General features: G+C 38.3%; 1 protein-coding gene across 14 annotated transcripts in view; it reads right to left on the bottom strand.

Annotated features, from left to right (window-relative positions):
- The window catches only part of NUMB (NUMB endocytic adaptor protein), a 93,794-nt gene that overhangs the window by 24,001 nt on the left and 45,516 nt on the right, over window positions 1-24,277 (bottom strand). For 11 of the 14 annotated variants that reach the window (XM_052695502.1, XM_052695498.1, XM_052695508.1 and 8 more), the window contains 3 exons: window positions 23,308-23,420; window positions 12,366-12,509; window positions 821-895 (listed from right to left, as the gene is read on the bottom strand). In XM_052695502.1, coding sequence (XP_052551462.1) covers window positions 821-895; window positions 12,366-12,491 — 201 coding nt within the window. In that variant the 5' untranslated portion in view covers window positions 12,492-12,509; window positions 23,308-23,420. Of the gene's footprint in view, window positions 1-303; window positions 448-820; window positions 896-12,365; window positions 12,510-23,307; window positions 23,421-24,277 lie in introns of those variants that run through there. The other 3 variants (XM_052695507.1, XM_052695509.1, XM_052695504.1) reach the window with 2 other exon arrangements.

Below are 24,277 nucleotides of genomic sequence, written 5' to 3'. Positions count from 1 at the left end.
CAAGAATTTCTCTGGTAAAGGCATCACTGAAGACTCTATATAGCTAGGACACAAGAGAAGCGATGAAAAGGACAGCAGTTCTCCATTTTCAATCAGACTTCAAATTCTAACATCCTCTCTTCCTCCTCTTCAGTGCTGTTCTAGCTTCAGATTCTTAATAAATTGACCACTGACTTTCTACAGGGAAGAGATGACAAGACCTTGAAATGAGCTGTAGGAATACCAAGAGCTTTGAACGATTGCCATTTACAGGAGCAAACGTTCACAGAAGCCAAACTAAGAGCAGCCCACTTCATGACATACCAGAATTAGGCAGCCTTCAGGCAGGCCACTTCGAGCGGATGCAAGCCAGATTATTTCATGCATGACTACAATGTTGCAGTGCATTAGAAAAAAAAAGCAGCCTAAATCAAATAATATTTCGTATAATAGAGGTGAATTAAGTCACTTTTGAAGTGGCAGGCAACAAAGGGAGAGGGAGAGAGAGAGAGGGAGAGAGAGAAAAAGAGAGAGGGAGAAAGACCTGTTAAAAAACAACGGTTGAATCCCATATGGGTACCAACTTAGTCTGAAAGGTCACAGAGGATTTTTACACATTTGTTTTGCAAATAGTTTCTGCCAGTAGAAAGAACAGTTGTAACTCTCCCTCTCATCATCAGATTAGCACGTCCCCCTAACCACAGCAGTGCTCTCACACCAGCCAACTGTTCTCCTAAAGTGGGTCAAAAGTTCAGGCTTCAGCTGGAGCACTGCTGCCGAATGGACCTTTTAGACACTCAAAACCCCAAAGCCAGCTTTTTCAAGAAACAAGTATACATACAGATTTCAGTCTCTTCACAGCATCTTCACAGATATGCATTCCTCTGGATTCATCCACTTCCACGTGTCCCAAGTACTGTAGGAAAAAGAATAGGAAGGTAAGAAGCATAATAGCTTTAAAAGCTACACAGTTTCTGCATATTTATGATCACAGACTGCTTAAAACCACAGCAAACAGAAATCACAAGTTGCAAAGTTTTTTTTAATTAACAAGATGATCCAGAATAACATTAGGCCACAGAGGAAGCAATTCAAAAATACATCAGTGTAGCATCTCAGGAAACTGGATACTTGCGTTTTATATAATGGAAAAAATAGAACTTGCTTGTGCTTTCCATTCCCACCCCTACCTTTCCCAGTCACGGTTCTTTTTGATAGAGGAAGGAAACTTTCTCTCAGAAACATCCATATCCTTACTCCAAAGTACTTAATTCTTGAAGAAAGCCATGGAAACTATTAGATGAAAACTCTCTGACTTCTACTTCTTACTACAAAACTTAAAAGAAATTTATCCTGATTTACATGACGTTATAAGACTGCACGAAAGCCACTAGTCATATTGGAGTACCTAGAGAGGAAAGAAAGGGTCTTCAAATATCAGAATAAATATTTGTGGCATGATGAAACAGTAAAGATTTAATTATCTCTGGAGATGTCCCATATTATCACAGAACATCCTCCTAGAATGTTTCAATAATTAAGATACCAAGCTTGATTAGCTCAACAAAAAGATTCCCCTCCATATTGAAGTGCTCTATCAGAATAACAAAGGAGATTCAGCTAATGGATACATTCAGAAAGATGGCTTCAAGATTTAATAGCAAACTGAAAGGCTTGTTATTTTCGTTTAAGGTGAGGGTTTTCAATGCAAGGCAAGATCTTGGAAAAGGCTGTCAACATACCAACATTCTTACCATCAAACAGTTGAGACTTAGAAGACCTTAAATGATAAAGGGCTTTAACTTAAGTTTCACTATGGGACATTTTTACAAGTAAGTAACTCTGAATGGAACAATTATGAAAGAATTTCACTTAACTCACCCCAAACAGCCACAGAAGAATTTGAAAAATACACTACATAGAAACTAGATGGTAAATAACGAAGATCCAACATCTTAGAACTTTTCCAAAGCGAGCTTTGTGTGGCTGAAAACCTAAAATTGAATACCAGAGTTGCCAAAACAATGACTGTATTCCATTAGCTGAACTTTCTGAACACTTGTACAAGATGTTCATTTCTCCATAGCACTAAGGGGAGAATTTATCCTAATTTAATCCTGAAACTGCACAAACAGTAACAACTGAGATGTATTTACTACGTGTCCAGAAGCACATATTTGTATCCACACCCATCAGGGATGCATCTGCAGTTCTGCCATGTCTACACTGGAAGTTCCAGACATGCAGAAATATTACGAATCTAACATGAGAAAATTTTGGTTTTAGGAGCCCAAGAAAGTTTGTCAACTGAAAGAAAAGAATAATATAAACAGGAACAAGGCTGAGGTCTGGAGAAGATGGGTAAACAAAGATATACGCGTGGAACGAGCCACCTAGCTTGCATTACTACTAAGTGCAACTTCATGATTTCCAGAGCTATCGGCACATCTCTTTTACCCAAGTGGAGGCAAAACGCCCCCAACGTTCAGCCCCTGTACTTGGCAACCTGCCTTTTGCTTGGAAAAAGGAGAAACAGAGCAGGGTAAATATTGCCTCTTGTCATACTCCAAAGCAGACAACCATTTCCCCATGTGTTGCCAAACCTCTATTCAAGTCACATGCTCTAACTTTCAGCAATCAGTCAAGCCACCGCTGCTAGAGACAGCAAGTTTAGCTGCAGTTTTCAGTACTGCTTCCACTCCAATGAATGGAGACATTATTGCACGTATTAAGTGCATGTATCCACAGCAAAAGGGTACACTCTCCAGACCTCACTGAGCACCAATCAATTCTGAATTATAAAAGAAATTATGCTGCCACACAATACTACTTTATGATGAGTACAAAAGGTGCTTTGTTTGCATTTACACTTTACACTTAAAGCTCTTCATCAAAAAACTTATTCTTCCCAGTGCACCGCTACTGCAGAAGCTAGCTGCTCACAGCTATCAAGAACTGTGCCTTGGACATTATACAGGCAGTTTCAGAAGTCTTTCTGAGCATTGTTTGGACAGCTTTTTGATATATTTTTTTTTTTAGGTTCAAGTTCCCTCTATGTCCAAACCTATTTAAGTTTCTTTCTATTACAAATAACTGTCAGCTGCACAATGAGAACACTCCTGTCTTCTCTTTTTGCTACATCAACTTAAATCTCCCTTAAGCAGCAAGTCCTTTTCCAGGTCTTCAGTTTTATTTCTGAAATCCTTTCTCCCCCATCAGGCTCAGTGTAGATAACCTGCCTCTGTACTGAAGCAGTGCTACACAACTTCTACCTATCCAACCTTTAGTGGGTAGTAAACTAAGGCCTAAATATTTCTTCAAGATACTTGGCAACCAGCTCTGATATGGACTGAAGCCTTCCCAGCTGCCTTAAAAAAAAAAAAAAAAAATTTAATGAGAAGCATTACATTGGAATTATATCACTACCCAACCTTAAATTTGAAGCATCAGCTCAACTTGCTATTATCACAGCGTATTATGGATGGCATTTCAATGTTTAGTAGAATAAGCAAAATGCAGCTATATATATAGCTAGATTAAGAATTCTGGTATTTAGCTTCTCTTCAACTGAAAACAAACCAAATTCTAATGTTCTGCCATGTCAAAGAGATTGCATGGAAACCACTTCAAAAAGCAGATACATACAACCCATGCTTCTACACACAATTTTTCAACATCTCAAAAGAAATTTCCCACTCAAACTAAAGGAGAAGAAACATAATGCAAAGCGCCTGGGCAGAGACAGGCCATACATGAGGTAAAACCTCTTACAAATCCATCACGGCATAGCACCACAAAGGAGTGCAGTGACTGGGACACAGAATAACAGTGGCATAGAACTGCATAAAGCATACTGTAATGGCTGGAGACTTAGCAGAACACACAGACTACCTGCAGAGAAATATCCTCATCACCAAAGTCACACAACTTTATGTGCCTGGAGAAAACAAGCACATTTCCATCATGGAAGTGCAAATAATGGGAATGCAGTATTAACAATGAATGCCTTCCTACTTAATTTCCATATCGACCATTTAGTGATAGCCACGACATCAGCAGTTCTCAGCCATAAGATGTTCTGTGAAAGATTTAATCACTATACCAGAAATCAGCCAACAGCGCTTCTACAGAAAGTGAAAGATCCTTTAGGGCAGAGTCCACATAAAGACTATCACAAAATAAAAGATCCAAATAGAATAAAATACCTTCAAGAGTTGTTGGGGAGCCCCTTAAATATTTTTCAAGAAAAGTATTGCTTATTTCTAGCATTTTCAGAAAAAAAATTATATGATGGTACAGCAGGTAATTAAAAAAACCCTCCACCTCAAGGCAATGAACTTTGTTTTCACAGATGAAACACCTCCTCCTGAGGCATTCAGTATCACTCTTCAGTCGCACACTGCAAAGCAATCAACACAGGAAGAAGTCAAACTGGCACACAGTAAAATGCACATGGAACTTGAAAAACTTCATTCTTTTTCACGTCTTTTCGTATTCACATCTTCAGTATTTTACGTCTTTTCTGATTTCATCTAACATCAGGCAATTTATCACCTAGAATGTTTGGTGAAGCTGTCCCACTGCCTTCCCCAAACATACACTTTTGAAAGTGTTCCTAGTAAAATACCGTGAGCTGATGTTTTATGGCAGTAATATTGCTGGGCAGCAATGAAACCAGTTTACCATCTGTGTCCTACTACAAGAAATACTACTTTGATCATCTTTGTTTTCTTTGACAAATACTTGGCTATCTCTGTCTTGGAAGAAGCAGAGTTCAACAGCACTGACTCAACAACTGCTGGCTCAAAGAAAGGACCTTACCCAGAACTCCTTCCATCACTTTCAGTTACTGGAAGACAGTAATACGCTGTTACAGTCTCTTTTGCAAACAGAGGCAGATAGACAAATTACTGAAATTTTTTCTGTATCAGCAGATGTTCACTTGGACTGTTCTATTTGCAGTAACAGATTAGGCTTTTCAGATTACATTTTAAACTAGACAGACACAAGAGAAGAGCTTACCAGAAGTCTTGGCCAAGGTGTCCTGTGCTAGCAAGCTAACTGCCAGAGAGCAGGAAACCACCATTTCCTTGGATACTTCTCCTCAATGCAATGACATTCCCATTTTTCTGTGTATGTGTAAATACTGCTCTACTGCTATACATAATATCCTTCTTTGTAAGACTAAATGCTTGGAATCTGCATGTGTAGATAGGCTTCTAGAAAATGTATTGCTCAAGAATTAAAGCCTTAACTCCACAGCTTCAGGGTGAAACTCTGTCTTGTAACTAGACACGCTTAAATCCAAGAAGCCTGGATATGCCTAAAAGTTAAGCCACATTTCCACTGACCTCTGAGATTTACATATTCAAATTTATGTTGCTGCTTTTTAACTTATTAGTTTGAAACAGATGTTTGCTTACAGCTGTATAAGCACAATGACAAAAACTCTGTAATTAATCATCAGTAGACAAACTTAGTAAATTCTCCTTAATCAAAACTACAGGTTAATTACAATGCTGTACATTTCCTTAGGGTCCAACTTCTTCCACTGTCCTAAATCACCAGAATAGATATCTCTTTGATTTGTTACCCTCTCCACAAACACACACTGTTACAGCATCTTGGTGTGACCACACATCACACCCATCTGCGAGTCACACTCTGCATTTCACTTACTGATTCTCATATTGTATATACTGGTGTGAAGAAAAACACTGAGGGAATTAAAAAAAAAAAATCACTTTGGACTACTGAAGATAAAGTAACAAAGTTCAACACGGATGCTTTACTCTTCATAGTCTCACAAATCCCTAAAATGTGGTTGAGGAGGTTGAGGTTGTAGAACTCGGTGGTTATGTAGGACACCACTTGCCTCAAGGCATCGTCTACTTGCACATCTACACCAGAGAAGTCAGCCCAGTACTACTACATCATTTCTGTAACTGGAGATCAACAGGGTAACACTACCTATCCTATAGCTTCTAACTACCATACAGCTAGAAAAGGGGGGTTGATTTCTGAGTTACTGTGAATGTCTATCCTAACTTTCCCTTGGTGACCTTACACTCATTACTCCATCCAATCCCATTACACCTTCCCTCATGTTCTGTCAGACTTAGGTTTTCAGCTGCTTGCTCTGACATGCAATTCCTTTGTGTGTATGTGGGGAAAAAAAAAAAAAAAAAAAAAGAATATCAAGTGTTGATAATAGTTTTATAAACACAGTGCACAGGAACGCATTCTAACTTTTGTTCCAGTTCTGCAAAAAATTGTTTCCATTTATGATATTGGAAACCTTCTAGTTTAGGAAAAAAGTAAAGAGTGTAGTGCCAATTTTTTATTTATTTATTTTACTTTCAATACCTAAATTACATTTAAAAGATAAATTTCTACAAGGGCATCTAAATCATTTTTATGGCTCTAGGCATGAATGCTCGTATCCTTGGAAAAGTTCATTAAACAATTTAACCTTCATCAAAGACAAGAAGGTTTTCAAACTAAGAAACTTCATTTAAAACTTCTTGTTCACAAGCTATTCAGACAAAACTAAGAGGTTTTTTAAAATGCACAAAGTTTAAAGATTAGGGATTGAATTAGGATTGAATTACACTCCTTCAATCATGATAAAATTACATAGGACTTTAAATAAAGTAACCTTCTGTTATCCATACACTTTCTGTTACAATCACCTTCTCTCATAATTGTCTTCTTCCTGTAATCTTAAATGCTGCAGGAGTTTCAAACTTTACATTTGCTTGCTGCTGGGCTAGCATTCCATAGGAATCTTTACTGTTCATTGCTAACATTGATTTCTTCCTTAAGAGGTAGGGATTTGCAGTGTTTCATGTGTAAGGCTCTGCAACCTGTCAGAAAGCAGCAGATTTGCCACTTTAATGTCTCAAAAATGCTTAACATAGTTCCCAAGGACTTCTCAAGCACCTCAAGATTTCACAGTCAAAAATATCACATGCCTAACTTAAGGGCCCTTCAGCATCAACACGCTGCTAAAATCCTTCACAGCTATTATGATTTCAAACAACTAGAAGAACACTCAGTAACACAAAATAACAGCCATCACCTATGCTGACTACCAGTCTTTCTGATCTGGAAGAACAGAATGGCATGCAAATTATGTTCATAAACCAACCACCACCACCACCACAAAAAGCAATTTATATATATTTTATATATATATAAATATATATATATATTTATATATATATACATACATTCAATAATAAGGTGCATAATGTAAATTGAAAAACTGAAGAGGACAAGTGGGCTACTACAAACGGTGTGAGAGCAGGCAGCAAAGGCACAGGCAGTGGCCTGTTCTGTGGTGGGCCACGTAAATGTTAGTTACACAGCCACTGCTCGGTCACAGGGATCCCAGAGACACGAGCTGGCACTCACAGGTCCCAGAGGTGATATCCTACAAAGTTCAGAGATAGTTAATCTCTTTTCTGCATTTTTTTTTTAAATTATAATTAATATATTAATTCACTGGCACAAAGCAATACAGAGCCTTCCAAACACCTACCACCAAAGCAAGGGAGAGAAATGAAACAGTTGAAGAGTGTTGAAATGTTAGTTCTCCTACATGACTGTACAACTGTATCCATATGGCTTTTATTTGTCAACACTACCCGAGAAAAATCAAGACTCAGTGGAAAAGCTAATTCACACGATACGATACATTCAGCAGCAAACCCTGAATCACAGATGCACTACGTCACTCCTCCCCAAGGACTTCTTTCATTGATAACTTTAGTCTTCCATTTGGAATAAATGGACTGAAATACACACACAAGTAGACTTGCAGGTGACAGGCAACATTTAAGACACAAAGTCAAAAGAGACAGACCCCCAAAAACTCAAAAGTGACAACAGAATTAATTCAACCACCCACATCTGCATCTAGTTGTTGCACCTAACAGAAGCACGGGTAGGAGGAATCAGTTGTAAATGTTCTAACGTGTCTGGTTGGTTAGAACAACCAAGAACTTGGAAAATGTTTTGTTTAATTCTGTTAAGTAGAGCGAAGTGACCTATTTTTTCCTGATACAAATTTAACAGGCCAGTTACTCTACAGATTATCCGTACGGACAAAAACTACTTACCCAGAGGACATCTGAAAAGGCATTTCAGACAAAAGAAGCCCTAGTGTCAAATATTTTAGTCATTAAAACATAGAACAGCTGCATGCTCTCAGTGAGGTAGTGTCTACAGCAAGAACCCAAGTTTCAAAATGGGTATGTCAATGCACTTCATTTTTGACAATTATCATTTACAAAGACTGTATAAAAATAAATCATAGTACCAACAAGAGCAGCATTAATGTCTGTGAGAATAATCTTCTGAATAGCTGCAAATACCTAAACCTAAATCCCTTATACATTATATCTATCTGGCACAGTTTTCTCCCTCCCTCAGAAGCTTCACTACTGAAACAAAAAAGTTACTTTTCCAGTTGCTAGGACAGGGGAAGATGATTGTCACCTCTGAAAATACATTTTTGTACAGATTTCTCAGCAGTTTTAACAGTTCCACACTTAATGAAGAAATGGCTCTGAGTACAACTATAAAAGACGCAGTGTATCATGTCTCCACACCACAAGAGTCAGCACAGCCTTAAAATTACTGCCTAATGAGGTAGTAGAAGTCTGCAAGCTACCCTTGTAGCTAAATACAGCTAATACCCAAATACAACTCCAATACCTTTTTGTACCTTTGTTGTTAGACATGCACCTGTCTCTCTGCTGACGTAGTGGAGTGCAGAAAGCCATTCATTTCACATTCTGGTACAAAGGCTCTTTTCTCAGCGCAACTTCAGCTGATTCAAAAGAGGACAGATGAAAGAGCAGAGCAGGCAGGTCACTAACTGTTCCAAGGCCCTGTTTTGAATGTGTCAGATAACCTCCTGAGGTGTGGTTAGGTTCCAAATACAGACAAGGGCTGGCTGTAAGATCCTACACACACTTGGACAACTGAGAACACGTGATCAGCAGCTTGTTGCATGCAACGCAGACATTCTGAAAACAGTGGATAAATACAGACTGCGAAAGCAAGGTGTCAGTACTTAGAAGTAACAGTACGACCCCAGGATTATCATAAGCTCTGAACTTATGAGCAGAGCACTGAAGAGAACAAACTGCATCACATCTACTTCCCTGAGTTTTAAGGCAACAATGGCACAGGAATTTTACCAATACTTTCCATGGAGCACCTTCTCTACCAAAACACAGTTGTACAATAGGTGCATCAGAGTTGCTCAAAACCCACTGCCAGACTATAATTAACCAGAATCAGCCGTGGATGCAGCACAGGAAGAACTTCAAGAGCAGTACCAATGTAAAACAACTTAGTAACACTGAACTTGTTTGCAATACAGCATCCTCAAAGCACAATGAATGAACAGCTACTGGAGTCCTGTCCAACACTAACAGAACAGAGCCTGGAGGCAAAAAGAAATCCTATTTGCAATGTTGACTTTCAAAGTGGTTCCACATACTCTCTAAAATCTAAAAAAGGATAAATCTGTGCTAGCACTCTACAAACACCCCAGGTCTGGGCCAAAAAAATGCCTGAAGGCAAGAAGTTAAACACACCAACTTAACGCTATTTTAAGAGAGTGATATATCTTTCTCACATCAAACTTTCATGACGCCTTTTACAAGAGAACTAAGAGTTTGTTTGCATTAGTCTTCTCTCTCTCTCTCTCAAAAAAAATCCTACCTAAGTAAGTTAGCAAGCATTATAAGAAACAAAGCTCTGACCATGGCTTCTATTCCAAAACTTTTCTGTATTTTCCTTTCATACAGAAAACCTTAAAGACAGCTACAGAATATCTGTTAACACTTCTTGGGTCTTCACCAGCTAAAATCTTAGACACTGTTTCAAAAGTCAGACTTTGATCTTGCTACTCAGCTACATTCTGAGCTTTTAGGAACTAGGGCAGATGATTTTTAGGGAGTGCAGGCAAGGCAGAACATAAAGAATAAGGATGGATTAATCCCCACAGATACACATTAAACTGTGGTTGAGAAGCTACAGGCAACTACAGCACCATGCTGGAATGCTAAACAGGGATATACAAAAAAAAAAAAAAAAAAGGTAGTTTTCATTATATTTCAGAATGCACTCCTATTAGTTGACTATTCTTAGTAAGATATCTCATTTTACTTTGCTGCATTGAGGAACACCAGGAAGAAAAGACACTCCATCAGATGTTTAAAGACAGGGCAACAGCCCACTTTTCCAGGAATACACAGACTTCTGAATAATGCCCAAGAACTGTGTAACAGGATACTCTCCTTCAATAGCACAAAGTTCCATTCTTTTTGTGAGCAAAATGCAGTACCACCCACTAAACCTCTGACTCTACATCTGGTTTATCTTGTTCCCTCACAATGCCATACTTCCTGTCTGTATCTACAAAACACCAGCTAACACCCACTTTGCATCTCAAGCCCATAAACACTTTCCACCACTGCCCTTCTCCAGACTCTGAAGTTTGGAAGATACATTCAAACTGCATAAACAAAAGCACCTCAGTGTCCAATGGTTCTGATTTTAAGCTTTCATCTAAATGCAAAATTGTCAAACATAAGTGGCAAATATTCTGATGGAATCAAGAAACACAAATAAAGATGTATTTACTTCAGAGCTGTTTTCCAACGACCTAATTAACTCAGTGAATTCTAATACAAAGCAGGAAAACGGGGCTAAACAAGTTCCAGCCCAAGGACAGGATGCAACAACTCATCCATCTCTATGCCTTTTCACCACTGAACGGTCCAAAACCTTTTTCAACTTTGGGTGCATGTGCCCAGAATAGATGAATGCTTCATTTAAATACAGGAAGCATTTGTCATTGTAAGTGCAAGTCTTGACCAGGAGTTTAAAGAAGAAAACCAACACAAAAGTCAGTCTTTAAAGTGGTTCACATCTTTTATGTTCAGTCGAGGACTGAAAATACTTCGAGTTAAACTAAATGCCTAAATATTCAGAGTGTAATATTTTAGCTTTAGCACTTATGTCTAAGACTATAGTCTACTGTAAGACTATTAAAATGATGATCTTCAAGCTCACAATTCTATTCCTTCCTATACAGCATTAACATTTTGAAAAGCCTAATCTAAGTTCAAGCTTCCACAAAGCAGTTACTCAATTTCAAAGCTCTGGCACAATACCATCTCTCTTTAGTATTAGATTACAATTCCTTCATTCTAGCAGAAAACTAACGTAAGACAGAGATAAATGGGCAGGCAAGCAACCATAGCAAACAAGAAAGTTAGCTTGCGCATTGTATATCCCACAGAATACATTAAAAGCACACACAAGCAACTGTAACAAGATAACACGAACATAGTATCAACATTCTTCCACCTTTATAGAGTACCCATAACTTTACAAAAATATTTAACAGCCAACTTCAAGAGCTTCATCTAGCAACATCACCTGTTTCATAATTGCACATCATTATTACACCAGGAATAAAGAATTCTCAAGTGTCAGAACCACAGACAGCATTTTCCTCATAGATATGGAAATCTAACGATTAACAGCTCAAATAAATATCATCTATTTACAATCTACCGTAGAAATAGTATTAATATGTCTTCAGGAACAGTTTTTGATTACAAGCTGAGCAGATACAGCAAAGCACCTTAAATTCCTTCCTTCCTTCTTCCTAGTAACATTAAATATAAAATAAACATTAAAAATGTGTTACTTCTTGGAAAAGATGAGACAATAAATGAAAAAACCTACTTATAGTACTGCAAATTTGAAATTGTTCAAGGAATTGATAAAGGCAATTTTAATTTCACACACATGAATAATCTGTAACACACACCAAAAAAATAACAGAAGACACATTCAAAATTTATAAGTGCTTAATACCTCAAGCACTGGAAGGAAGCTGGGGTGTTTCTTCACAACATTTCCAACTTTCTAAAGGGAGGGGTTATACTTCTCAAGCATAAGCCACCACTTATCTTAGGAATAAAACCGTAACTGTAACTTCATTTCAACTGATAGAATCTAGTATTTCTTCTATGCAATCCATGAGGTGTATCATTTCTGCTCTTCCAGAGAAATGAAGACGAATTATATTACTCCTCTGCCTAGCTACATGATTTATTTCAACTAAGTAATAATGTAGGATATACCAGACAATGACTTTCCAAGGCATTTGTTAAGATGATTCATCTGGCTTAAAAAAAAAAAAAAAGCCACATCCTTTGCAATGAAGGCTGACCGTAAAATAGGTCAATGTGCAATGAAGCATACTTCTCGCTCCTGCTTGCCAAAAAACCCCAAATAATAATTCATGGCAAAAATACCCCAAGGATACCCAAAAGAAAGACAGAAATTCTTACCTTAACAGGGAAGCTGCACTTGCCAGTACGAACGCCTTCTTCATCGGTCTGCCACTGATGAGGCCTACTGGCCTCCGGCACATAGACATCTTTCTTTCTCCTAAAGCTCTGCCGTAATTTATTCATTTCTCAGATGTTGATGTCCTAGAAGAAGAAGAGAATTATTGCAAAAGAGCACCAAACACATTTAGCTGCTTCCAGTTAACCAGCATCACCACAAACATCTACGCGAAACTTCTGAGCTTCTGCAATATGAAGGACCCTGTGTAAAGGAAATGCTTCGGACAAAGGTTGAGAAAGGGGGTAAATATTCACTTCAAAGCAGAAGACAAATCCACATTACTTAACATCTTTCCACAGCAACTGAAGCATCAGATCCAGAAGTAACTGTTACTCTGAGCATAAAATTACCTAAAATAGCCGACAGAGAAGTTCTGAAGAGTGATGGACTCGAAATCCTGCCTCCTTGAATTTATATACCTAAAGCAGCCACGCAGGGAATGAGTAGCATACGTTTCTAAGGCACCCATACAAGACAAGGATTTGTAGCCTTAAAACGTCCCCTGCAACTGACTGCTTGTACTGTTCTGTAAGTATGAATGATAGGCTCACTGAGGAAGATGATGCCAGCTTTTATGCAGTAACCAAGCTATCACTTCTGTTCAGAAGGGAACTGGAATTCACTGCTCTTAGACTACAAAAGACTCTGTGCCAGTTTCTACCAGGAGTGGATCGCTCAGCAATCAAGGTACAGAGCTGGGAGCACCAATACCTCTGCCTACAAGCACCATGTGTATGTGCTAAGGAAGCCACCAACTCGAGAAACAACAACCCAGAAGTGTAACAGCGACAAGTAGGGAGCGGCAGATTGGAGGCCAGGTCTTGAGGGGCATGTTCTATGCCCAGCTTAGTCTACTGGTGGAAGTTCTCATTAAAAAAAGATATACATTTGAGGAAAGCATTGAAAATCTCAAAACAGTTACCTCTTCCAAAGGAGGAAGGTAGTTCTATAGTTACACTCCCAAAGGCGCTCTAAAGATTCTAAAGATGCTTTTTTATACACTTCTACATCAGTTCTTGTATACTCAACTAAACTTTATAGACATGCTCACTTACTACATTGAAACTACAATTAGCAAAGAAGCTATCCAAGTAACAGCTAATAATAACTAATAAAAAGACTCAATATTCAACTTCAAAAATAAAACAATATGGCATACAATGTGGAAAATAAAGAAAATATGCCAAGAAGCTTTTTGAGATATTTCTCTTCTTTCCTGGAGAAAAAACTTCCTTACACCACATCTCATTTTGGTACAACAAAGATGCTGCAGAATGCAAGGCAGCAAAAGCTAATTTGATTATATATGCTCATTTCCTATTACATTAACTAAGCTGCAGAATACAGAAGTTTATGGGTGACAATGGATAGACTTGGAACAAAAGCAGCCTTAAAATCACTCTGAACACTAATTTTAAACCCTAAAAAGAACTGCAACACTTTCCAGTTAAAACTGCTTGATACAGGTGAGAAAAATCTGCATTCATGTTCACAGTATCTGATATTTAAGAAGCTTAAACTCAAGATGAAACAACTTCAAAACTGAACACGAGCCAGAAATGAAAACCATTTTAGAAAACCAACGCCTGCTGATCAGCTCAATTAAAGGCAGTCAGTTGTTTTCACAACTCATTAAGCACTTAACTATTTTGAATAACAAAACGATAGGGGCATGGGTAAAGAACAGCGCTGCATCATTAAAATCAGGACATTTAAGTTGGCAAAATTTATATCAGAAGTTATGATTAAGCTTATGTTCAAGAGTTCAGTGATCAATGCAATGCTGCCTGGACCTGCTGCGTTGTGGGACATTGTCCAGCACATGGAATAATTCACCACATATTTCTACATCAGTAAAAAGGAAGGCAAACTTCAATTTTTGCAGCAAAGTGTGTTCAGAGCTGCTTCTTCCACGCAGCCCATGAGACTGGGATACTATCATCCACTTATTTCTACCAGGAACCTCCCTCCACAGAGAAGCCTGAGAATAAGAGCTCCTGAACCATATATACTTCCTAAGATAAGCTGAAGTGGCATTTTGCCCAAAGTACTTCCTTCTTACTAAAAAACCAAACCCATTTTCCTGCTTGTTCTAATTTTGCAGCCACGCTGGCAACAAGCACTTTAAAAATAGCTTTCCTATTTAATAGAAGTGCTGACAAATGGCAAGATTAACTTCTGGTCAGGTGACCAGCTAGCTTTCTCCAGCCACCACACTCCTATTTCCTGAGATCTCAGGATGTTATGAGTGGTTTGTGAAATACTTTGCCCCAAAACCAATTCCCAATACAGCTGGCTCTGTCACTTGATGCAAAAGCATTAAGTCATACAATTCACACAGGATGCACATTTGAGGATTCAGGAGAGAGGCACATGAATTGTCACGCTCGGATGCTGAAATCCTCACTAAATATATATGGAGCTCAAAATCATTGCCCAGGATTTGCAGAAAACACCCAAATGAGTATTGTCTACTTCAGTTCTCTGCACTGCACTCCATGTTTTCAGAGAAATACGGCACGTCTGTGGGTACAATGACAGATGACAACAGAAGCTGCAATAAGCTAGCGGGGTATTTTCTACTGAAGTGACAGCACTACTGACACTAAGTAGTATAGTACTCAGTCTCTGGATTACAAAGGCAGGAAAAAGCTAGTGACAGAATTTGCAGGTTCAGAAATTAATCTGTGTCCTATTATTAAAAATATTTTAAAAATCCACAAGATAAAATTCACAAAAGTACTATTTTAAAAAACCACTTATTTCCTTTCCACGTGTATAACCCAACATCCAGTTGGGTCAAGAGAAAGGACAGCGGATAAACAGAAACCAAAGACAAACCTGGCCAAAAAACAAGATAAGAAACTCGAAATCTATTTAAAATAAAAGTAGTGCCTTATAGGAGTCTAATAAATCAAGGCTGAAGACAATGAAGTTCTGGACAGATGAAGACAGAGACCCACTTTGGGTTTGAAGGCTGCCCTTACCAGAGGACACACTGTAGGCTGTCCAGCACTTGAATGGGCACAACCCTTACAAAAACAACTTCCACCACTTATGCTATTGAAGAGATTATAAAGTGAGGCTAAACATTAGACCAATTCCCTAAGCACCATACAAGTATCCATACAGGCTTGGAAAAAAAAAAAATATATATATATATATATATATTCACGCCCCAAGTTTCACATTTGCTGACCATTATTTCTAATTCAAATTGACACATACTTAACATTCTGAAAACACAGCTAAGAACCTATTTTTCTGTAGTAATAACAATCTGAGGAGAGCTTTGGCAGTGCTGTTCTTTCCACCAGCACCTGCAAAGGTCTAATTCCAACCCAACTCAGTTCACTGACAACTAAGGCAGCACAGAGATGGAAACACTGAGGAAAGTACGCATCGGATGAAGCATTCTTGGCTTCATGGCCTCGAGCACCACGAGGTAATGGCTACAGAACAAATCACTGCACGACAGACATGCAGATTTATTCATGCCTTATTAGCTACTCCACTTTACCAATGTCTTTACTTTTATCCTCCAAGAAATGCAAGCCAGTAATTTACCCTTCAGTGCAATATGAGTACACTTGCACAGTAACTGAAGCTGGATCATGTGCAAGTTGCCAATGATGCAAATTGGAGCTTGGCTTACCGTGTGCAAGCTAACTCATGGGGCCATGCCTTCAGATAAGCACTTCATTTACATTCTGCATAAATGTTTCCCTGAGAGCAGTTGCTGCTACAAGCTAATTCAAAGTACAGCATCCGCAGGCAAAACAACAATTCAGAACTGGTACCTGAGCTGCATTCACAAGATTAAATGGTTAGATTTCAGGCTAGTGGCACTACCTAGTAAGATTTCCACACTTGAAGCAACCACTCGCAGTTTCAACACTGAGGAAAACAAAACCAATAGAAATCCATTTAACATCCTTAGCTCCAGCCTTAATAAAGATTATTTAATCTGCACTTGTTAGATTGTGACTTTTGTTTGTGGTGGAAGGGGATAAAAAACTGATTTTAAGCAATTCCTCAGTTGAGCCAGGTGTGTTTGAAACGAGGCGGTTTGCGATCACTTACTGTGCTCTCTGAGAATGAAGTACTGTTCCCTATTTATCAAATTAAAAAAAAAAAGTCACAGGTGAAATAAGGGCAAAGCACTCCTGACAGCCTGCAACAAACGAAGCAGCCAAGGTTTGGGAGACAGCACCAGCCCTGCAGTCCTCCTGCAAGCACAAAGCATGACAAGCAGGCTGCATCTGCACATTTATAGAATTCCTGGATGCATACATTCCGAATAACAGAAATTTGGGCTTAGGAGCAACGCATTTAGGTATCACCCTAACATTAAAAATAACTCATACAGCTTCCTTATAAAATGAGCTCAATAAATGCGTTATGATCAGACTATTAAGAAAAATGCCACGCAGCTGAGGAAGGAGCAGCTGCACAACTATCAGCCCCATGGGCTTTTTCCCAGTGAAACACATCTACTATCGCTTATACAAAGGAACAAACAGAACTCCAAATCCAGATCAACAGGTTCACCATCTTTAATATGTTTTTTTGTCTTCATATCTAAGTTTGTGAATAAGAATGTTCCAGATTTACTTCACATTTTAGACCTAAGATAAGATGTACATTACCTTGATAACATAAAAGAAAATATGCTTGCTCAACTTATTTATTAGAGCAACACATCAGAAACACTCCTCAACAGGGCTGTGAACACTGAGCTCCTCAGAAAACAGTGGTTTTGTGCTTTCATGCAAGCGCATCCTAGTCACACCTGTCCTAAAACTCATATCTAACAGCTACCTTTTAGCAATCTGAAATCATGAACTTTATTATGAAATTAGTAGGAGTCCACCCACACCACGAAGTACAAATAGCCCCAACTTCCACATTTCAGAATAATATTCTGCACTGCTTTTTCTTGCAAAGTTCAGTAAGTTGTTGATATTTTAACTTCATTGGAAACCTTGGTTAGAACCAGGAAGTGATGACATCAATGAGGAAATGTGCTTATTTCAAGTCTTGTGACAAGACTTAGTTTTGGCAGGCATATCTGTCTGTAGGAGTGCAAATACAGTAATATAAAAAGATCTATTCTGCTTTCCAATGCACAGTCAAGATGATTGCATAAGAATGTTTCAGTTATAAGAGGCGAGGTAGACAAGTAAACATACTGCAGCCAAGGTAAATAGCGTGTTCCTGACTACTATAAAGCTGCAAGAATGAACTTTTATTCCTCTGAAAAATCCTTAGTAAGCATTGATGCTAAACAAACGTTCCCTCCTCTCCCACTTGCACCACATAAAAACGCGTAATGCCCTATCTCTGCAAACCCTACCATAAAGGTTAGCCAAAACTTACTGCAGCAGCTTCACTGCAATTATTCACCAGCATGAGAATACAGAGTACCTTTATCTTCTAAGGAAGAAAAGGTCATTCCACGTGTCAAGTTTTGAATACAGAACGTTGAGCCTTTTTGTAAGTTTAGGTCCCATAAAATCTAATTAAATCCAGCAGTCACACTAAAGCAAATGAAAGCATGAACCATATGAGCATTCTCAGTAAAACGTTAACAGTCCAGTTTACGCAATCCAGTATGACTAAACCACATTATTCACCACATGGCTTTCCAACACATTTACCCTTTCATTACCCAATTAAGATCAAATAATGTAATACAAGTAAGCATCCTAAGATACAAAAATACACAAAGATGAAATATGAGCCCATAATAAATACATTTCATTATTGCTATTAATTAGAGCTTGAGTTTGGGATATTTTCCTTACTGCAGAAAAATAAAAGTGTTTGGTAATGTAAAAAAACCCACAAAAATAAGCATATCAGCTACTTAGACAAGTCCAAAGGGATCTGGGCTATAATCATAACATCTATTTATCTAATGGTGTTCTTAGAAACTCTGATGTTCTGACATCATGTAAGTTGAGGTACTGTCTATCTGCTGAAAGCTGACATTTGTCCTCAGTGTGCAGAAGTTGGCACCTTTAAAACAGTCAACCTGATCACTTTGGAAACAACTGTTTCCAAAGATGCAAGAATCTATCTATAAAGATGCAAGTATCTATCAGACTGTGCTCTCACACCTGAGCTTAGGTAACCCATCATGTGAACACTCTACAGCTGCTTCTCAACACTCTTTTTTCCTTCTCCATCACAGCTGAGGGTGAATAAAAGAGAAAATGTGAAAACAACATGGTCTTACTGGCAAAAAGCAGAGTTAAAAATTGTACACAACTTAGGAAATACCAGGAAATGAAATCACGAATTTTACTCCAACACACTATTAACAATTGGTGGCTAAAACATCCAGCTACTGCACATCCTGACCTAAAGCTCAGAATTAATATTTTAAGATCATACACCAGTCTGTTCAAACAGCTATCTGCATGCTGCAGCAACAGAATGTGGAGTTCAGTGCTCCACAACAGTATGCAACAGAAGTACCAGCACAGCAGCCCCACTTTTCCAGACTCTTAGAAGTTGAACTGACAGAGAAATTCAAGTTTGATCACTGTAAAACCGAAGGTATTCCTAAGATGCCATGTTCCTTTTATCAGCCAAACAAACCACTTGCCTCTCCTTGTGCAAAATCTAACTAATACAAGAAAAACAATCCTCATTTTCTCCAGTAATGACTACTCTAAAGCAAATGTCCTAATTCAGACTCTGCAGCCAATGCAAGCTCTGACTACAGCTCCATACAATTTGCTTCTAGGTTTTGGTGCAGAGGTACAAGGCAGCAATCCTTTTGTTACAGGTGATCACGTTGCAAAAGACTGTCAACCAACAGCAAAAAGCACATCTCAACATGCTACACAAAGCTAATCGAATTATACCACCTAAAACAAGTGAAAATAAGCACAAGTTTTCTAAAACACCAGCTGTGCATTGTGGAAAGCAGTTCAGGCAATTCTGCTCTGCAGCTCATCTGGATGCATGTGACGAATGCTAACTAACCAAGCCATTTCTCTTCCAAGTGAATCATTTACATTTAGGGTAGCTAATTCTTGGATTTCAAAACAGTTTTGGAAAACAAAAAAACAAAAAAAAAAAAACAAAAAAAACCATTCCAGGTTTAAAAACCATCTTTCCAAGTACATGTCAAACTCAGAAAATATACTAGATTTTTCTTTTTTGTTGTTCGGTTTTGGGTTTGTTTTTTTGGGTTTTGTTTTGCTTTGTTTTTGTTTGTTTGTTTTTAAGAAAAAGAACTTAAAGGTCTGAAACAATGGGACGAGATTTCTTTTAATCGTGCAAGTCCAGGACCCAAAGTCTGAAATTGTCAGCACCAACAAATATAAACGCATTTTCTCTACCGAAAGAAAATATTAAATTACAGTAAGCCTACTTGGTCGGTTAATCGGTCACATAAATCTCAGGTTTTTACACTGGAGTTACTTCAGTAGTACCAGTATTTCACAACCATGCAAACAATGTTTGAACAGACAAAGTTGTAACCAGTATGGCAAACATCTCCTACTTATAAGTCGGAAAGGTCAAATAACAAATTATACTTCTGCACTACTTGCCTGATCCTTGCCTACTTACTGTTAGGTCAGCAGGACAGGAAGGCACATTCTTTTGGTTCTGGATGTAAAGTGACAGCAGAAATTGGGAAGAAAAAAAAACCCAAAAACACAACACTAAATCAGATTACTAGTAAAGGCTATTTAATCAAGGTAAAAATAGGTATACCCATACTGAGGCCTTATGTTCCACAGAATGGATGTGCTCAACATGAAAGTGAAAGCCACAGCATTTAGGAGAACTGATCCAGCAATAGTGCTCTGCACTGCCTGAAGTCCAGTCCATCAGTCTGCACAGCCCACATTCTGAATGTATTTGGAACAGTAAGCTACACATTTTTACTGACTTTGAGACATCTATAGAGGGAATGAATCACAGTGTTGACAAGTCTGTCAGCAAGAATGGCATGTATAGAAAGCTAGGTAAATCAAACCAGGTAAATCTAAAAGGATAGCAGCATGCTGGAAAGGACAAGAACAGGAAGCCAAACAGCTATGAACTGTGATTTTTGTTTTATTTGTGTCTGCTCTCAAAAGCAAATAGTTACGTGACTTTTCGGCTGACGCAAAATGTTCTGGAGTAGATAAATTTAAACTGATTGTAGAGATGACAAGAGAATCTCATAACAAGGAACAACCATGATAAGAAAGGCAGTGTAAAGCACATGAAAAAAAAAGAGAACACCACTTAACTGTAAATAACAGTAAATACGAATTCAGCAGTAACTTTTGTTTACAGAAGATAGTGAGGCACATGTTTAGTCCTCCAAAAATAGATCATGTCACTGTCAAATAAGTGGACGGTATCACAGGCCATTATAGCAGGAATAGAATAAAACCAGAAAGGTGCCACCACAAAAATAAAACGGGCTACACTCATCTTTAATACTGCATAGATCTTGTAGTTATTTCATCCTTCCTGAAATCAAACAAAAAAGTTCAAAAGGGTAACAACAATTAAAAGTACATGGCTGGACAAGGAGATGTTAGGTACAAAGGTCTTTCCCGTTCATTTTCTGGCACTGCCCTTTCTGTAACTCTCCCCACAAGCAAGCTGCTTTCCTGAGGTAATAATGCTTTTTCCACTTCTTACTTTCTAGAAATTGGAGACAAATTCTACAGCAGTCCAGATTTCAAAATAAAAGAGGAATACTTTTATGATATGCAATTAACTTGCACTGTTCCCTGCCCCGAGATGTTTTAAAAACAAAAACCATACATTTTAAAAGAATAATTGTTTGAACAGAATTTCCAAAGGCTATAAGCAGTGACATCCGAAATGCTCATTCAGGAAAGTACCCAGTCTACGCGCCAGGAAGGCTTATTTCACCTCTGCCTTACCCTTAACCCTCCCTGGGAACACTCCCTGTGTATTCTCTCTAAGAACACCAAACACTGAGCCACCGAGCCCATGTTCCAAACCAGCCCAGTTCACGAGCCCATGTCCATTTACCACAAACTCAGCTAGCCACTCCTGTGCTCCACCTTTCACAGCATCATACCAGAGTTGTTGGTATTTGGCCACAGCAAGACCACCAGGGGCAGGCTCACTGCATGCAGTAAGAAATTCTCTTTCCCAAGCCCACAGAAGCAGAAGTGTCCACAGCTACAGAATCACAGAATGGCCAGGTTTGGAAGGGACCTCATGAATCTCCAACCCCCCTGCCACATGCAAGGCCACCAACCTCCCCATTTAATACTAGACCAGGCTGCCCAGGGCCCCATCCAGTCTGGCCTTGAACACCTCCAGGGACGGGGCATCCACAACCTCTCTGGGCAGCCTGTGCCAGCACCTCACCACTCTCTCTGTAAAGAACTTCCCCCTGACATCCAACCTAAATCTCCCCTCCCTCAACTTAAAACCATTTCCCCTTGTCCTGCAGTTATCAAAAAAATATCAGCTTTCAAAGAATTGATTCCCCTCCTGTCTGTAAAACATTTAAACAAAAACAAGCACAGGAATTTGTGTACTAGATAGCTCACTGAATTTGAATTAGTATGGCAGCAAACCATGTGTGCACTAGTCAGTCTCAATTAGAAAATCTTAAGTTTGCTTAAACTACCATGAAGTAAGTATGAGGAAAACTGAGCTATAAGAATGTTCACAAGACAACAGAGGCCTCCATTTTAATCCTGTCACTGCAGCAGGCAGAAGCATTCAAACCCATCACCGCTTGACAGTTCTTGTACAGCAATTCAAGTCACTTTTCTTGCTCCCATCCTCCAGCAGTTGAGTAAATGTAACTAAGATCCTTTCATCTCTCCATTTTCTTCAGCTTGTTCACACTAAATCAGCCATGCTTTTGTCTGCAGCCAATGCAACAAGAAGATTAACTGTTACCAAAGGCGTTTTTAATATTAATTTAAAACTCAAAGTAAAATTGTGAAGGTCATTGTTAAGCTTTTGCGGAAAATGGTGGCTTTGATAATGAAAATGACCGCAGAGAAATGATACAGTCACTGAATCTGGCAGTCAGAACTTTTGGTCACCCCTTATTAAGGCTCCTAAGAACAAATTTTTCTTCACCAGAAATGCAGTTCTTATTTATTATGTTAGGAATTCGTGTCAACATATGTACACCTGTCCACTGCAAGTCTGAGTTGTTTCATAACTGTTTTCTCATAATAGCTCTCTTTGCAAAACATCGTCTGGAACTAATAGCATTATTTCTCAAATCTGTTTGCTTTACACAAATGTAATCAAATCAGAAGCTAGCTTAATTAAATCAGATATGAACTAAATCCATGTTCTTTTAAGCACACAGGATGCAGTGTTTTCTGAATTCTTCCCCTGGTATTAATGACAGAACCAGTGAAATCACAACAGTTAAGTGTGCTTAAAAATATTCTGCATCCTCTCCAGATTCTAATACAACCCATATGCTCCTTTGCCAAGAACTCACAAGCTATGTGAGAAACCTGTCACCATAGTCCCTTTTCCAACATTCTAATCAGGATTCTTCAACAATACCAGCTTTTCAGTACCATTTTGTCCATACACAATTTGTATTCCTTATGATTACACAGCACATAAAACTTCATTTCATGCCTCATGTTTCTCACATCTGCCTACTGTGAGAACTGTAAGAAGATCTAAGCACAATTTCAATGGCTTGCTTACACAGTGATTTTGGAAAATCAGATGTAACACCAGAACTGAGGAAAGATGGTGTACTTCAAAGGATTTCTCTTCAAAAAAAATCTGGTTTATATAATTTGTGACAAAAACAATTCCTCAACCCCAACTACCAGCGAATCAAAGTTACTAGAATATACCCTTCAACTGTAGCAAAAATATGCTGACTGCGTGACTTACGTTTTTTTCTCAGGTCCACAGTAGCACTTCTCTAAAAACTCCTCTTGCAGAGTTCTTCACTTGGAGCTATAACCTTGACTCCATGGATACAGGAAGAGATATGAACCTATGGGCTGAGAAAAAAAAAAAAAAAAACCATAAACGATCAAGTCAGGCTCAATATGGGCTAAAAATGCTAATGGGGCAAACAAGGAGTAAGGTGTTAGCCAGAAGGTATTAATGGATAGAAAGACTGCATTTAAGGGTTGTTTTGGTTTTGTTTTTGTTTTTAATAATATATTAAAAAACCCTCCATATTAAGGCTTTCAGATTGGCTTTTATAAACAGATGCATTCCCTCCCTATTTCTAGCTGTTCACAGCCTTTTGCTGGAGAAGATACTAACATTTGTGCTTATAGATGTCTAGGACAGAAATTTAACTGAAATTACTACCAAAATCTCACCATCACTACTGACTGGACTACTGATAGCACACTCAGACATTTCTGTTCACAGAAGTTAACAGTTTCACTACAGTCACTAACATCAGTATCACATTATTGCTAATATGCACTGATACAGTGATCTGTAACTAAATCATCACTGAAAATCATAAAGACAGCTTGAGACATCGTTAAATCCAGGGGTACAGATCCAAGCAGTTATTTAGAGCTCTTTTAGTCTCAGTGGAGAAAAACAGTTCAAAGTCATAAATACATACTTTAAGCATACTTAAAAATGAAAATATTTTCATCTAAGTAGACAAACGTTACCAGATAATTTCCAATTTTCATGCACATTAGTAATTATAAAATTCTTCTGCAATAGTGAAATGGGTTTGTTAGGTGTGGGGTTTTTTTTTTTTGGTGTTTTTTTTTTTTTTTTTTGTGTGTGTTTTTTTTTTTTAATATTAACCATGAAATAGGAGCAACGTGAGTACCTAACAATTTAGTCAAAATACTTGTTCTTCCCAGCATCACAAGAGCTTAAT

Source organism: Tympanuchus pallidicinctus, unplaced genomic scaffold (assembly GCF_026119805.1).
Source record: "Tympanuchus pallidicinctus isolate F22 unplaced genomic scaffold, pur_lepc_1.0 scaffold3, whole genome shotgun sequence".
NCBI classification, from domain to species: Eukaryota; Metazoa; Chordata; class Aves; order Galliformes; family Phasianidae; genus Tympanuchus; species Tympanuchus pallidicinctus.
Note: the sequence above shows the minus strand (reverse complement) of the source record. Positions and strands in the feature narration are given on the sequence as shown.